We start from the raw sequence: 18197 nt of genomic DNA, 5'->3' as shown, positions 1-18197 counted from the left end.
AAGAATTACAAATATTTTATTTTGAAAACAGGACTCCAAATATTATTTCTAAAAAAAATAATAGATTCATTACAATTCAGAATACTCTATTATTATTTATTATTTTATTATTATTTTTATCTATTATTTATTATTTTATATTACTATTTATTATTATTTAATATTTTATTATTATTTTTTCACTGTTTACAGAATATTGAGTTTATCTCGTACCAAACGCAACCTTAACCGACTCCCAGGTTGCCTTCATAAAACGAGCACGAGGTTCTGCAACGAGCAGCAACAGGGTTTATCGTAACTCTCATAAAGCAGAAAAATCATCGGGCTCTCTGTCTGTCTCAGGCGATAATTTCCGGTAACCGACTTTGTAGCTGATCATTGGAGATTTCTGTAATCCCAGGCCACAGAAATGGATGGTACTCGTCAGCCTCATCACTTGCTTTTTCCTTTTCTTTTCCTTTTTCTTCTGCTCATTTTAATTCAATTGATAATTTCTAAAATGTTGCGTCAGTGGCGGTCTGTTCTTTATTGTAACGTTATCTTAATAATTTGGCTCCGTTTTTTGCCGAGATTTTTTTTTTTTTTTTTTTTTTGATAAGAACGGAAAAGAAAAGAATTGAACAAATGAATTGGATTCTTATTACGATCTACATACATTTCAATAGCATCTTGTGATGAGATTCTGAGTTTCTGTTTTTCGAAAGGCGGCCTTATGTGGATTTCAGGACCCATCACACTGCTGGGAGTCCGAATGATATTGAATATGATTTAGTTGAGAAATTCTTAAATCTTAAATTTTGTTTTATTGGGATTTTGAATTGCTTATGAGTCAGGCCAACGGGATCCCACATTACCTAGGAGGTAGAATTTGTTTCCCTTTATAATGATTCCAAGGACTCCAATTGTAACACTCTCCAGTCCTTTTAGAGCATAGACTCAAATATGGCTTGGGCTTTCTTTGAGTCATTACAAATGGTATCAAAACCAATCCTCAACCAGATATGTGGAACTTGAGCAATGTCTCCTATAATGGAATAGCCTGATAAGGATGTCAAGAATTTAGAGGGGAAATTATAACCTGTAGTAAGTATATGAGGGCAGTGAATCGGTTACTCACATTGTATAAGAGGGAGAAGTTCTTGCCTTGTATAAAGACTCCAATAGACTATATTTTTAACATTGATTACTCATTTTATATATAAGCCCATATGTGGCTTGAGTTTTCCTTGGGTCATTACATCATGCACTTTGTACTCTCCAATTTATCATTTGTGTGTTTGTTATAGTAGTTGTTAATAAACACTGTATTTTCTTAGGAACATTGTATTAGGTAGAAAAATCATTATTTATTCATACAAAGTAAAATTGAAAATTAAAAAAATGATTGGTCACCCACTCGGTACACTTTGTTAGTCAAAACCTCATTTTCCTTTTGTTAAATTGAGATGTGAACGTTCAGTTGCAAACAAATCTCTGAACCTAAATTAGCCTTTGTGAGAGTTCACTTTGCATGGATGTCATTCTGGTCATGTTCAGGATTGATAATGTGGAGGTTGTGTCTCAAGTGGACGGACGAAGGGTGTTGCAAAATCTTCTCTGGTGGGGAAACAATGTTCCTTGTGTATTGATGTTCCAGTCACTGTGGTTGATTTCTAATCCTTGAAGAGTATTGCGGAGGAGGTTGGAATGGTATGTTCATTATTCTAGAAGGGAGAGCTAGGAAGGGATGGGAGTTCTTTGGATAGAACTCCGAAAGGTGGAAATTTTCTTCCAAAGGGTCATTGGCCATGGAAGCTACAAAGTGCATACTCATATGTCTTTAGGTGGGTTTTTGAAGCTAGGTAGTGTAGTAGCAATATCGGTTGATGCTGTCAAGAATGGACAAGTAAGCATAATTTTGAATTTCATACCATACCTGAAGGTACGGCCGAAATATTTCGTTTCCATAGCTTAGCCGGTACAGAGAAGGATATAGTTTCATACTGGTCAGAATTTCGGCCATTTTGACCCATACCAGCTGATATTTCGGCTTGTACCGTCCTATATTTCGGCCCGTACAGGCCGATATTTCGGTGTTTACTTTTTTTTTTCATTTCTTTAAATTGCAAGCTCATTTTTTTTTTATCTCCAATTCAGACCAGGCTATTTATAATTTTTTATATATGTATTTATATATAATTTATTCATATATAGACTATTATTTTGGAATATAATTTATATATATTTATATACATATAATTTATTCATATATCGAATAGTCCGAAACAGTACCGGTATCGAAATATTTCGTTCCAGTACCTTGACTAGTACAGCCTCCGGTATGGTATCCAAAACTTTGCATGTAAGAGCAAAAGCCTATTGCATATGGAGGTGATGACAGCATTGACAGGGTGTCCGATGATCACTATCTCTAGTAGGGGCAATACGGGAAACCAGCAAAATCTGGCTGGTAGTATTGTGTAAATGATGAGAGTGGAATATTTCAAATTCAAGCTAGAAGGCCATTGCAGAGAACCCCGCGATATGCGCTGAGGAGATGAAGGAATGCATAGAGGGGAATGCTATGAACATGCTTATATTAGTGATAATACAGCTGGCTTTTTTAAAGGAGGAGATTGTGTGTGTTTTATAAAAAAGTGGATATGGTGTTGCATGTGTAAGCAAGGTGGACAAAGCCTCGATCATCTTTTGATTCTCTTCAAGGCAGCTAAGGATTTATGGGCACTGATATTTTGCACATTCCTGATTGCTTCGGTGATGCCCCAACTGATGGTGGACTTGATGGCTTATTGGGGTAGTCCTATTAGTGGTCATAGCAACTTTGACGCTTGAAAGATGGTCCCCTTGTGTCTTATATGGTGTATTTGGTGGGAATGCAATACTCTTATTTTTGAAGATTGTGAGAAGATGGCAATAAAATTAAGAGCTCTCATGTTAAACTCTCTTTATGTATGGATGGTAGTGGAGAATAGTTTCCACTCCTATATCTTCTAGGATTTATGGAGTTGTGTTCTTTTTCATTATCCCTATAGTTGGGTGTTCCTATTGTATACTTTCGGTGTACTTTGCTTGCCCCTTTATGCTTTGAATGAAATTTACTTATCCCCAGGAAAAAAAGATAACCAACTCGAGGTTCAAAATATGAGGCAAATCCTTTTGGTGCTCTATGTTAGCATGTGCAGGGTTAATTACTAGATGACTTTTATTGCTTTCACTTAGTTGGTCCATTGAATTTTGATGCACCTGGCAGGTAATTCTCAAAATACTGCGCCACCAGTCGAAGGTGTTGCTGGAGGAGGTACTGCTTATGGCTGGAGCCATGATGGCTTACACACTTCAACTTCAATTAAGGGATCAATTGACCCCAGTGAGGTTCCGTCCGCTGATTTGGTGCATGTGTGGTGCATGCCAAGCACTGCAAACGTTGGGCCACAGGAATTGCCAAGAGACTTGGAACCTGTAAGCATGATTTTTTGTTTTTTCCCTAGTGATTCTTGATTGCTTGTGCATACTCTCTAATGTAGTGCATACTCTAATGTTCCTTTTCCTTGCATAGTGATCATATGGATGCATTAGGGCATTAACACGGGATTAACTGAAATTTTACCTACAATTTAGTTAAGGTGGCTACTTTTTCTATTTTGTCTATGCCATTTGAAGTACACTCTATTTTGTGGTTAGCTATTTTTTTATAGGTGAAACATATATACTCTAACAACCTTTTTCCTCTTCAATATTTAAATATTGCCCAGAAAATGTCTTTCTATGTAAAATTTTCATCATTCAAGTTAGTTGGCCCTTTTGTTCAAGATCTTTATATAAAAATTTAGTTACTGGATCTAATCCTCCAGAAAAGTAAGAAAGTTCCGCATATTTTGACCAATTCAAGCTGAAAAATGGGGTTTCTCCCTCAGTTTTATATAAAAATGAAAATGTTCTTATACTATCACCCAGGAAACAAAAAACCAATACAAATATTTATGAGAGAGAGAGAGAGAGAGAGAGAGAGAGAGAGAGAGAGAGAGAGAGAGAGAGAGAGAGAGAGAGAGAGAGAGAGAGAGAGAGAGAGAGAGAGAGAGAGAGAGAGAGAGAGAGAGAGAGAGAGAGAGGAATGGGAGGGGGGGAGAAGAGGTATTTCTTTCTGTGATTGTAGGAAGAACTGTTTTACGAATGGATTTTTTTTTTTTTTGGGTCAAAAAATTTAATACCCTTGTTTCTTTTAAGTTTAAGTTAAACACTCACTCTGTTTGACATGCTTACTTTATCAGCTGTCCTCTTACAAAAAGCTTCTCCATTTTACACTTTCATCTTTTGTTTGCCGTTTACTTGTAATAATTTTAAGAGGATATAAGTGAGGTATAATGTAGAAGGATGTGCGTATTATTTGCATTTTGGTTTTGTAAAATTATATCAACTATCTAGATGTTATATAAGAAGTCTAGAACGTACTCTGATATGTATGAGTGACCATGGTGGTCTGACTTCTTCTAAAAATTGGTCTATCTCGAAGATAAATCTTCTTGCAGCCAGAAATGAAAGAGAAAGTGTTCAAATTGCTCTACGTCCAAAAGTTTCTTGGGGTGGATCTGGTATTGCAGGGCTTGTGCAAGTTCATTGTAATGATTTATGCTCCACGAGTGGTGATCGGTTAGTTTCTTGAAGACATTCCTCTGGGTATAGCTGTATGATTTAAAATTTCTGTTCACAATTTACTGAAATTGGAAGCTGGCAGCTTGGTTGTTGGACAGGAGTTAACAATGCGACGTGTAGTGCTCGTGTTAGGTGTTCCAGATGCTCTTGTGCCCCTCGATCTTCCAGTTAGCCAGTTAAGCCTACTTCCAGGGTACTGACTACATTACATATTTGATAGTGCCTTATTTTTTTACTTTTTTGGGTTTGATTAAATGTTGGATGACTTCTGATTGCTTAAGACTATGATGGCTTGCTTTTTCCCCAAACTGCAGAGAGACCACTGCAGTTTGGCTTTCCATTAATGTTCCGAGCACACAGGCCCCTGGTCAATATGAGGGGGATGTCATCATTACTGCTATAAAAACCGATGCTGGGTGAGTCTATTTTCCTATTATCTTAATCATTTTTAATTGTGTAATGAATCTTTGTGCTTATTCAGTATGGTTGATTAGGATTCCTGCTGTTATATACTTCAAAATATGGTTATTGATTCTGACCTTCACAGATCTCTAGCACAATGCTTGAGCAAAGCCGAGAAGCATAAACTTTACACAGAACTTAGGAGCTGTCTTGACATTGTGGAGCCCATTGAGGAAAAACCTTTGGAAGAAATGGTCTGTTTCTGCATCTGCATCTGCTTTATAATATACTTTTGAGTATTTTTGTTGATCCTGTTGATATTATATGCTGTTCATGCGAGCATTTGTGTTTTAGGTAGAAAGAGTGAAATCCGCCCGTACATCTATAAGAAGAGTTCTTCTGTCTCCCTCGTTTTCTGAATTCTTTTCAGATAATGGCCAAGTTGATATGATGGATGAAGATGCTATTTCAAATCTTTCAGTACGTGTGAAATTACATTTGACAGTTTGGGACTTCATTATTCCTGCAACTCCTTCTCTTCCTGCTGTTTTTGGTGTATCCTCCAGTTTACATTTTGGAAAGTTAAACAAGTATAGGGGTTGCTCTTGTATGTGCCCCTTGTACATGACTATGTATGCCTATTTTCTATCAACAATGAAATTATTATTTACCAATAAAAAAAATATACATTGTAAGTTTGCTTAATACAACTTGTATTTATTTCCCCCAAGTTCAGTAAATCATGGAGCTCAAAGTAATTCGTATAGACTAGTTATAGACTACGAAGCTTAAGCCAATACAAGTAAATCATGCAACTATATTTTGCGAGGATGGTGTTCCTATACTTAAGCTGTCAAGTAGATTGCAAATTTGTCAATGGGTGTAGAGTATAAAAACAGGCATGACCTAAAATACATACTCATGCAAATGAAATATGAAGCGACTAAATTGTGCAAACCTGCCTCCACTGATTAAGAGCATTCCTAATACCCTGATTTGTCCCATCTTTGGTCAATGGTCAAGACTTGAATTATTATTTGGGGGCATTGGGTCACAAGCTGACATGTTTATCATGAAGAAGTATTGATTTCGAGTGTTCGCTAGTTTGCTTCTTTAACTACAGTGCAGATATCTGATACTGTGATCGAGGATCGTTTTGGTGTTGAACATGGGACTGATGAGTGGTATGAAGCATTGGATCAGCATTTCCAGTGGCTTCTTCAATATAGAATTAGCCCATATTTCTGCAGATGGGGAGATAGTATGCGTGTTTTGACATACACCTGCCCTTGGCCAGGTAATTTACTGAACCGAGGCAAAAAAATGCCATTGGTTATTTATTAATTAGTTCTTGTACAACACTTTGTTTCAGAATATACACTTGCTGACTTTTGTAATTTTTTTCTATTCTAGCCAATCATCCAAAATCAGATGAATATTTTTCGGACCCACGACTTGTGGCATATGCTGTACCATATAGAGCAGTCTCTGGGTATACTGTTGTTCACATTCACTTCTGTCTGGTATACTTCTAATGGAAATTGATGAGCCTCCATCCGCTTCTTGATTGTGCAACAGTAGTGATGCTTCAAAGGATTACTTGCAGAAGGAAATTGAGATATTGAGGACAAAGACTCACTGGAAGAAAGCTTATTTTTATTTGTGGGATGAGGTATGACCAGTGCTGCAAAATGACAGGAAAATGGACCTTTTTGTCTCTTGTTAGTGAGAACTAATGCTTTAAAATAACAAATGATACCAGTAGCTGGTTATTTGTCTAGGTGCAGATGCTTAACTAAAAGAAAGACTGAAAAAGGGTATAAATATTCCACTATATTTCAACTTCTGCAGGTTGAAAATAAAACATCATATTTTTTCCTTTCTATTTGCTTTGATCTATCTTTTTTCTTACTGTAATACTTTCCATTATAATTTTATGTTGCTGATGTGTATGCACTAATATCTTTCAGCCTCTAAACTTGGAACAATATAATTCCATTCGCACCATGGCCAGTGAGATTCACAGTTTTGCACCTGATGCACGTGTCTTAACTACATACTACTGTGGTATGATTCTTCTACCATGTATAGTGTAGAGAGCTTGCTTTTCTATAGATGTTGAATAAGATTTTTTTGGGTGTTAAAAGATAAAATCAGAGGAATGCAATATAATAGCTCAGGTTTACTGGAGAACATAGTTGAGGATGGGATTATCACTGAATTCTAAATTTATTAGTTTGTAATATTGGTTTGACTATTTTTGAATGATGCATATGGGTGCATGATTTTTGCAAAAAATTTATTTGAAAAACCAGTAGCAAATAAATCATTCCAGTTGTGCAGCATATTTTAAAAATCATCCCAGTTCAAGAATTAGTGCTTAGGCTCATTGTTTTCAATTTCGTACCGTATCGGCCGGAATATGCTGTACCGGCCACTGGTCCAGTTCAAAAATTGTACCCGTTTCATTCCTATACGCAATGTCTATTCATTGTGCTCTTGCCACACACACCACATGATGCAAATACGAATCATCTTCCATATAACCTTGATCTGTTGATTGCCTCTTAGATCTGTCCAGCTAGCCAAGGCCGCCACTATTGTCTTAGGCATAACCCAACCCAAGTCTAGTCTACTAAATACTTTGTTCCATAACCCTCGAGTTACCTCACAGTGTAGTAGAAGATGGTCCACAGATTCACCCCCCTTCCTACACATGCAACATCAATCTGCGATGATCACCATTCATTTCCTCAAATTATCCATTGTGAGGATCTTACCCAAGGGAGCGGTCCACACACAAAATGTTGTTTTGAGAGGAGCCTTTTGTTTCCAAAGCCTTTTCTAGAGAAACTAAATAAGAAGCTCTGATAGAGACTTATAAAATGAGCGAACCGAAAACAAGCCTTTGCTAGTAGGTATCCACCACAATAAATCAGTATGCTGGTTACTCGGTTTGATTGAGTACAAAAGGTTGAAAAAGGCTTCGAAACTGTCCATTTCCCAATCTTGTGCCGCCTGGCTAAAATTGATGTTCCACTGGATTTATTCCCCTGCTATCACCATGACTTCCACCACTGAAATGTCTTTGGCACTTGCAATCCTGAAGAGTACAGGAAATAGATCCTTAAGAGCACAATTACCACACCAAATATCATATCAGAATTTGATCCTGGCCCCCTCCTAGACGAAATTTTGTGTGACCAGAAAAGACCTCCCATCCTCTTCTTATATGTTTCCACAATCCCACTCCATAAGCCATTCTCACTTCGTTAGTACACCATCCCCCCCCATAATCCACCATATTTACTCTCAATCACCAACTTCTATAAGGCTTCTGGTTATTTAGGTATCTCCACAACCATTTTCTGAGTAACGCCCGATTAAAAGTTCTCAAATTTCTAATGCCCAAACCACCATTAGAGAGAGGATTACATACCTTCTCTCACCTGACTAGGTGGAATTTGAACTCCTTGCCTATTCCACCCCACAAGAAATCCAGTTGTAATTTCTCGATACGAAGCACCACACTTACTAGAATAGGAAACATGGACAAAAAATAGGTCGGTAGATTAGATAATGTACTCTTTTTCAGGGTAATCCCACTACCTTTTGACAGGTACATTCTCTTCCAACTTGCAAATCTACGCTCTACTTTCTTAATCACTGTCTTCCATAGAGAAGCCGCTCTTGAGACGGCCCTCAATAGAAGACCAAGATATGTCATAGGGAGTGAGGCAATCTTACACCCCAGAGTATTAGCCAACTGTCTTATACGCTGAACACCTCCAATAGGCACCATCTCTGATTTTTCCATGTTCACTTTCAACCTAGAAACTGCTTCAAAGCAAAGTAGGAGGGCCTTCAATACTTGAACCTGATTATGATCTGCCTCATAGAAGATAAGAGTGCCATCTGCAAACAATAAAAATATTAATAAGTCCCCCATTTGGGGATCCAATCAAGTAACCAGTCACACACTCATTAGCAAAACCTCCATCACAATAACAAAGACTAATGGGGACAGTGGATCTTCTTGTCTTAGACCTCTTGTGCTATTGAAAAAACCAGTTAGGCTTCCATTTATCAAAGTTGAAAATTTCACCTTAGATATACACCAGAGGATCCATGATATTGCCATCTCTCTCCAAAACCATACCTCCCAAGAAGGTCAAGAAGGAAGTCCCAGTTAACATGGTTGTGCGCCTTCTCCATGTCTAACTTGCATATAATCCCTGCGTTGCCAGCTTTCAATCTACTGTCTAGACATTCATTAGCAATAAGAATTGCATCTAAAATCTGTTTATTCTTTACAAAAGCATTTTAGGGTTTTGAGATTATCTTTCCCACGACCTCACTAAGGCGATTCGCGAAAGAATCTTGGAAACCCCATTTACTAGGCTAATGGGTCGGAACTCCCTAATCTCCATAGCCCCAACCATCTTCAGTATCAATGCAAATAAAGTGGTGTTTAGGCTTTTCTTAAATTTTCCAATTGAATAAAACTCCTGGAACAACTTCATGAGATCATTCTTTAATACATCCTAGCATATTTGAAAGAAACCCATAGAAAACCCATCAGGACCTAGATCCTTTTCTTTAGCCATTTTCCTTACCATTTTGAAAACCTCCACCTCCTCAAAAAGCCTCTCCGAGCAACTGACATCCATAGGCCCAATGGAGTAAAAAACCAGCCCCTCAGGCTTAGGCTGCCAATCCTCATGCTCAGTAAGTAGCTGTTCAAAAAAACCAACTACATGATTATTAATCACCTGCTCATCCTTATAATCTATCCCATCGATCTTCAGCATCTCAATATTGTTGGATCTCCTGTGAGAATTGGCTATCCTATGGAAAAACTTAGTGCTTCGATCTCCTTCCTTCAACCATAACGCTCTAGACTTTTGCGGCCACGAAGTCTCTTCTAATAGAATGATCCTCTCAAGATCTACAACTAGCACTAGCTTTTGGGCTAATTCCTCTTGAGTTAAAGTCCTAGACTCTTGTAGTCTTTCTAGCTCATGGATCTCCCTTATCTTGCTTTTCTTGTGATCCCCAATGTCGCCAAAAGACTGCATATTCCAAAGCTTTAAGTCTTGTTTTAGAACTTTCAATTTTTCGGCAAACATGAAACTATGAGTACCGTGTATCTGGTAAGATGACCACCATTGTTTGACCCTATCCACAAAACCTTCCAATTTAAGCCACATGTTTTCGAATTTAAAATACCGACGCCTTCTTTGAATTTCACCACAATCCAACATGATGAGCCAATGTTCCGAACACAACCGAGGCAATCTCTTTTGCCAAACCTCTGGATAATGAATTTCCCACTCCAGGAAAATTAAGAATCTATCTAATTGAGACCACGTTTGATTATTAGCCCACGTGCATGAACCCCCTGCTAGTGGTAAATCCACTAGATTCAACTCAAAAATGCATTCTGAAAAATCTGACATTGCTGGATGCATTCTACTATTGCCAAAACACTCACTTGGAAATCTTGTTACATTAAAATCTCCACCAATGCACCATGTAAGATCCCACCAACTGTGTACTCCAGCCAGTTCATCCCACAATAATCTTTTGTCGTTGTTTGAGCTAGGACCATAAACACCTGCAAAGGCCCACAAATAGTCATCTTTCACACTCCTAAAATAGCATGCTACCATAAATAACCCTATGAACTCCATTTTCTCCACCACCCGTTGGTCCCACATCACCAACACACCTCCTAAGGCCCCGTTAGCTGCCAAATATACCCAATCCACGTGTACACAACTCCATATACTTCGTACAATTTTTGTATTAATAACTTTCAGCTTTGTCTCCGGTAAACAAACGATGTTTGCCTTCCACCCACGCAATAAGTTGCTTATGTGAAGACATTTACTCATTTAGTATGCAAACATTCCACGAAAGGATTTTTGGTTTCATTTGGAATAGGCCAGCCCCTTCCCTTTAGACCTGTCCTTGCTAGAGCTACCTTCAGAGTTCATGGACCAGGTTAGCCTCCTGAGTTCACGCTGTTTCTTATGTTGTTGGTGACCCGCTTCAATAGCAGTGAGTAATGCCAAGAACTACTTCTCATATCCTTCACACTTCAATCCTATCGTTTCCTAAATATCCTTCACCGTGTGAAACACCTAGTCTGAGACACTGGATGGATCTAGAAACAAACAATTCAGAGGGGTAGGATCCTGCAATCTAAAATCCATTTGCTCCTCCATGTTCTCTTCCCCAAGCACAAAACCAACTTCCCCTACAGGGTCACTTGTCCCCTAAAAAAGCGTCTGAGAGTTCTCCTCATCGGACAGAAAGAGATCCTCACTGACTGAGTCCTTTGGGCACCCTTTTTCACTATCTCCCACCAAAATGATGTCATTGTGCAACGCTGTGGTACTTGCCAGACCTCCATCTCCTCCCCCACTTGTTGGCAGTTTTAGTCCACTCCCCGGAGGGGGAATGACACTCGGTGGTGGTGGAAGATCCACCACCATCTCTGTCAACATTTTCTGTTTCACCTACGGATCCAACCCACCCTCCAATAGCTTCATCAGCGTCTTCTGTTTTCTGTTTGGCAGGTCCACCACCCTCTGGTGGCATTGCGACGAGGACTCCGGCCGAGGGGACCTCCTTCTTGCTCCTTCTCCTCCATGCCAACAGAAAATTTATCAGATGGTCAACAGAAAATGAAGATTTTTAAGCCAGAAAATGACTGACCTCTTGAAGGAGGCATAACAATTTGTGCCATCTGAATCTTACCTCCTATTTTCAAAGCATAGAACTGGTTTGATTTGTTTTAGCAATCATAGAGTTTCTTTATGCTCTCTCCATGTTGACGTGGGGGTGTGTACACTTCTGCGCTTGCTCTTAATTAATGTAAAACCTTGATTTACATTTACTACATTATTGCCTTCATTCTATTATTTCTGCAGGACCAAGTGATGCACCTCTTGCACCGTCTGCTTTTGATGCTTTTGTAAAAGTTCCAAGTTTTTTGCGCCCACATACTCAAATTTATTGCACAAGGTATCTTTATTGATTGGGCTTTATGAATGTCACCTAAAATGTTTTATCATTTTTATAATATAAAACTATTTGAATACTCGGTATCTATTTGTTTATTGGGCTTTTTTTCTTTTTAGTGGTTTTACTTGAGATATAATTACATGGGTAAATTGCTCGAAGGGTGGTTTGGGCTCCCGATCTCACTTTGAAGCAAAAAGCCGTTGGAAAGAAAGTTTTATCTGCATAGGGGGCCAATCCGTTTCTTCTGTCACAAAATTGTTAAGCGAATGGTTCAACATGAGCACAAGAATGATGTTACATTCCGACTGGCTTCAATTGTCTACCCTGAGAAATGGCCATGACTTTTAAATTAGAGGTGCCAATCTGGATGACATTGGGCTTTGGCCATCTTGATGACTTGTTTAAGGCCATTGTGTCCAACCTGACAATGCCTATCATGACAGGCACTCTTATCAAAGATCTTTCTTAAAGTCTGAAACCAATCTTTCCTCAGAACTCATCAGTCCAGACGAGATCTTAGGTCTGATTTTGTGTGGTAGAAGATTAGGAGTTGAACACCTACCTGGCTGTGCTATGTATGTGTTCAGGACTGCAACGTTGAACTTCATTTTGTTGATGACTTATATTTTTATTGGTGGAGCCTTAGTCGCATGAGAGTATGTGAGCTCTTCTTGTGGAAATCAATATGCTGCAGCTGACAGTTAGTAAAATGTTTTCCAGTGTCTGAAAAGATTAGGACTTCATTTATTGCAGTGAGTGGGTGCTTGGCAACCGAGAAGATTTGGCAAAGGATATTATTGCTGAAATACAACCAGAAAATGGTGAGGTAATTAATAATCAATCAGAGTTATTGACCTTGGCTCATACTTTACTTCTCTTGCGAACAAATGTGGAATCTAACTTGTTATGCATAGCATGTTTCCTAAATATTTTCATTCAATCAAACATATTCCAGAAATATCTGGTCCATGTGTCTTAAATTATCTCCTAGGCAGGACATTTGGTGGGTTGTGTAGCAAAACTGTGTCTTCTGTGGAGCTTTTTATATATTTTTTGTTTTATTCTTTGAGCTCTGCCTGGCAATTTGATTAAGGCTCAAATTGATATCTGCTTTCGTTTTTCAAACTATCTATCTTTCTTCCCCTTTATTTTCTTATTGCTAATTTGTTGCTTTCAACAGTTTATCTTTGCAGCTTTGCCTTTTTATATACTTTTCTGTGCTTAAGGTTTGAGGCAAGCATCTTTCCTGTTAGTGGATGTCCAAAGATTCAGTTGCATTTATGGACTGATGAGAGTGGATAGGAGAAGGAAGTTGTTACTTCTTGCTTTCTTGCTTGCCTTACTGTGCACACACTGATTCTGTTGTTTTGACGTGATAGGAGCAAACTACCATTTAGATTTTTTTTTTCAAGTTTATTTTTCTAATACTTTCTATTTTCTTGTGGTTATATTGTATATCATAACACAATATTTATTAGAGTAACTATGAGGGTGGTTTGTCAGGCATGACAACAGATATTTCTGGTCCCTTTTTTTCTAATACAAATGTCTAATAAACATGTGTGTTGTTTCTTTTCTTTTTTTTTTTTGGGGGGGGGGGGGGGGGGGGGGGGGGGGGGGTTTGGGTGGTTTGCGTTGTAGTTTGTAAGGATGCCTAAGCCTAAGTAGCTGCCTCACCCTTTGGTAATTGGTCACTGTTGTCTGTCGCCTCTTATTTTCGTAGCATATAAGATGGAATGTGTGCACTAGCAAGTGCCCACTGCTTACTTGGTAAACTCCTTATGGGGTTGAATAACTGATCCAGGTACAGTTAAAGCTAGCAGTTGAATCTAAGATGATTGTGGTTGAATAACCAGTTGATTCTAAGATTTACCAGTTGAGGTCAGGTGTACAGTTAAAGCTTCGAGGTCTTAGCAACAATCTGTTGCTCTGTTAACTTGGGGTTAGAGGTCTGGTGCACAAGCATCCAAGGTGGGGGGGTGGGGTGGGGTTCACTTGTCTTCCTACATTACATAGGAGAAATATGATTTGGATTTTTTGGGTATGCATTGAACTTATTTTGATAAGTAGATAAACAGTGAAATTAAGTTAAAGGGTACCAGTTGAGTTTGTGAAGTTACAAAACCTGCTGACAGAGAAAGTCTCACATGGGAACCAGTTTGTCAGTTCCAAATTTAGCCTTGGCAGTTTTAGAGCAACATGAATGATACTACTACATGATGCCAGCCATTCAATTTAATGTGAAAAATTTGGAAGAGATTTCGCATAGAGCAAATATGAATGTTGAGTACAATCATCTATCAGCCTTAGGCATGATTGATGAGATCTATACTGATCCTTTACATGAAACTGTGTTTTAGTTCTTGTTGACAACTCACAATGCATTCTCTCTAATTTGACTGTCAACATCACTGTGGAGCCAATCTCTATATATTGGCTGGAACAGTACTTTTGCAAGCTTTATACCAGATTGCCATGGTGCAATGGTGGCTGTTGGAGCTGGAGTTTGTTGTCTAAAGTGCATGTCATAATGAATGATATACCTTACTGGGTGTGAAGTTCAACAGTGGGCTTTCCAATATCAGTAGCATTTAAGAGATTTTCCTTTCTTTAAAAGAAGATTTATTCCCAAAACAAATGATTAATCTCATTTGATTAGCTTTTGATTTCCAAGCGAAGATGTATGTTTTGACACTGCTTGATTCTATTACATTATGTTATTTACGTGCTGAAGGGAGTTAAAACTTTTTTATTTTGTGCGTGTAGGAGTGGTGGACATATGTTTGCCTGGGACCATCCGATCCGCATCCCAATTGGCACCTTGGAATGCGAGGTACACAACACCGTGCTGTTTTCTGGCGTGTATGGAAAGAAGGTGGTACGGGGTTCTTATATTGGGGTGCCAACTGCTATGAGAAGGCATCAGTTCCCAGTGCTGAGGTAGCTTCGTTGTGTGGTCCTTTAATCACTTAATAAAGTTGAACGGCACAGTTTAAATGCTCCATTTGCATTTAAGAGTGTTTGCTTAAATATTATGTATGCCTGAGCAGATTAGATTTAGGCGTGGCCTTCCCCCTGGAGATGGAGTTTTGTTCTACCCTGGTGAGGTTTTTTCATGTTCGCATCAACCAGTTGCTTCAGTCAGACTAGAGCGCATTCTCAGTGGCTTGCAGGTGAGTGGAATTTTTAATTTATTTTCAACTCATGCCCATTCAATTTTTATTATTCATTAATGATCAAGTATTCTTAGCCAATTTTTAGAATCACCATGCCTGCTCTTACTTTCCATGATATTCATTATTCTGTCCAGTATTCTTCAGTATCTTCCTTGTGTAATATTAAATGAATGTGCTTCTATTTATAAATTGTATAACAATTTTGCAAACATTTTCATTAGTCCCTGAATTTGAATTTCTTGAACTTGTCCATGGATGGTGCTGATTTATCATTTTAATCCATGCCTGCATGTTTTTCTAGCATACATTTGGCTTTCCTTCATTTATTAAAATGTTTTGTTTTGGGTGCTTTATTAGGACATCGAGTACCTGAAGCTCTATGCTTCTAGATATGGTAGGAATGAAGCCACTGCTCTTTTGGAGAAGACAGGTTTGTACCTTGGTCCCGAGCGTTATACACTGGAGCACATGCCAGTCGACATAATGCGGGGTGAGATCTTCACTGCATGCCGAACGTGAGAGATTACTTTTGCACACTTCAGGAAAGACGAAAGGTGTTTCACTTTTTGAAGGCAGGCATGAATTTACTCTTGAGGACAAGTTGTGAGATACTCAAAGTAAACATATAACTATATCAGTTCCTCACTGAGTTCACTGTCTAATTTTTATTAGTTTCATTCTATTCATACTGGTTCTTCTTTTACTTATAGAAAAGATAGCTGCTCTTCTTTCCTAAAAGATAAATTAGTCTGACAAACTTGAGAACCTTCACGCAACAAGGAGGATGATTATCACATAGTTAGTACCGCATGCGCATAGAAATACGTAGGGTTTAGTTGCAGCTAATCTTTCTTTTTTATAAGTATTGCAGCAAATCCTCCTCTATATGAAAGAATGATGGCATATCCTGAGTTTCATTGCATGCTGCACTTGGCTGTCTGGCATGACTCTGTCTCGTTTTCTCAGTTGTAGGTTAAGTGGTGATCAATGCCATTAGTGCTCGTTCAAATTTGCTCTGATTGTGTTTATACTTGAATTGTAGCCCTGGTTTAATCCCATTTGTGAATTAAGGAGTTTTTTAAAGCGTAGGAAAGGACTTGCCTATCTTATTGGGCAATGGTATATCCAGTTATATTGTGTTTTAAAATATGTGCATGTTTTTGATGTCAACTGAATCATGTTCATGTAAGGTACAGAGAAACAACGGCCAGAAAAACCATGTCACTCCTTATGTGTGCCTGTGCAAGTGTTGGTGCTGCCAAAAACCCCCATAGGAATGAGTCCATGGCGTTTTCATGTGGCCAACTCTTTGAAAATCTTTAAGCAGAAGTAGTGCTGCAGGGAGCACACTTGACTGGAGATAACACAGTCGGTAGAGAGAGAGAGAGAGAGAGAGAGAGAGAGAGAGATCTGTTTTAGGATTTAGAGTGGAGAGACTTCAATAGTTTGTGTTCAGAGGTAGTGCCCCTTCGATGATAACACGAGAGTGAGAGACGTAAATAATTTTGTTCACTAGTATCACCCTTGTTTTCCAAATGAAGCTTTTGGGCTATATCTATGAGGGATGCAGACTTTTATAAATAACCTTAGGAAATACGATGAAGTTGTGTACTAGTACTGTTACTTAAAGGGAACCATTCTTTGTTTTCCTCAGCAACATGTTTGGATCAATATCATTGAAGAAAATTACAAGTTGGTAAATCAGTCTAAAGAATCAAATGAACATTGGGATTGTATCATGGGTATGGAGCCGGAGAGGTATGAAGATGCTGCCCATTCGGCTAGATTGTGCAGTTGAGGAGTTAGCAGTTGGGTTGAATTTGAAAGTCTTTTAACTTTTCAAAAGCTCTCGCTCTCTCTCTCTCTCTCTCTCTCTCTCAATAAGCTAATAATATGTCAATGGTTTACTCATGAAATATATTTAAGAATCGAGTTTTAGAATGGATTGGGATTCTATCTTGTACTCCTAGTGCCTTCGGTTACGTTTAGATGTTGAGATGAGTTGAGTTGTGAATATTAGTATTTTATAGATCTAATTGAGATGAGTTTAATTTTTTTAGGATGAGATAACTTTTTAAGTTGAAATATATGAAGTGGGTTGAGATAAACTTAATCATTAAGTGTTTTTTAACGATGTGGAATTTATCTTTTAGAAAATGTTTTAAGGATAAAAAAAAAAAAAAAAAAAAAAAAAAACCGTATGAAAAAATGTCATTTGGCCTTGTCTGTAATTTCTCTTGTGCCTGCATGCAGAAACACAAGCGTTTTCTTTCCTTTTTCCAACTTGAGTTATCCCACTCTCATTTCACTGTGATGCGGTGATACTGTTCATCAACCTTTACCGCTGTTCTCTAAAAATAGAATAATGATTTTCTCTAAAATAAATAAATAATGATTTAAAGATAAAAATATCATATTTTACGTAGTGGGACGTGAGCGTGGTTTGTAGTGTTGTTTTCTACAAATAACCTTTCCAATTTTCTTGTCTTATTTGTACAATGCATATATAATTACTGGGTCACGTAGAACTTTAGTGGGCCCAAGAGAATTATTATGCAAGTGAGATTGGCTTGTTTGAAAATATATCTCATTTCAAAATTTTCATCTTATTTTGTCTCATATTCTTCTCAGACATTATTAAAATTCAAACATTTTCAAATTAATTATTACAATTTTTTCAAACTAATTATTATAATTTTTCTAAACTTTCAAACAAAAAATAAAAAACAATTCAATTTTTTTCAAATTTGTAAACAAAAATAATATTAATAAATTATGTTCTAACAATATTTTAACTTTATATTCTTTTTTATTCAATTTTTCCTCTCTCATTTTTCAAAATTTAAAAATTAACTCAAACTCTTTCATTACTATTCACAAATTATCTTTACTATTTACAAAATTTTCATCTCATTTCACTCCCTAAATGAGCTTTAC

General features: G+C 37.7%; 1 protein-coding gene across 4 annotated transcripts; it reads left to right on the top strand.

The window, feature by feature from the left end:
• The first annotated feature begins 232 nt into the window (after positions 1-232).
• Positions 233-15946, top strand: LOC122299381. Of its 4 annotated transcripts, none has more exons than XM_043109632.1 (16): positions 233-416; positions 3251-3459; positions 4511-4647; positions 4733-4825; positions 4965-5066; positions 5198-5306; positions 5407-5607; positions 6181-6349; positions 6466-6544; positions 6631-6724; positions 7023-7119; positions 11991-12084; positions 12838-12910; positions 14851-15024; positions 15135-15257; positions 15618-15946. In XM_043109632.1, exons 1-16 carry the CDS (start codon positions 410-412, stop codon positions 15777-15779), a joined length of 1923 nt encoding a protein of 640 aa, XP_042965566.1. In that variant the 5' UTR covers positions 233-409; the 3' UTR covers positions 15780-15946. The 4 variants fall into 4 exon arrangements, with proteins under 4 accessions (XP_042965566.1, XP_042965565.1, XP_042965567.1 ...); XM_043109631.1 differs by having other exon boundaries at positions 4733-4843; positions 6634-6724; XM_043109630.1 differs by having other exon boundaries at positions 234-416; positions 4733-4843.
• Positions 15947-18197: the final 2251 nt, after the last annotated feature.

This window comes from Carya illinoinensis, chromosome 16, assembly GCF_018687715.1.
Source record: "Carya illinoinensis cultivar Pawnee chromosome 16, C.illinoinensisPawnee_v1, whole genome shotgun sequence".
NCBI lineage: Eukaryota > Viridiplantae > Streptophyta > Magnoliopsida > Fagales > Juglandaceae > Carya > Carya illinoinensis.
This window is presented reverse-complemented; position numbering and strand designations above follow the sequence as displayed.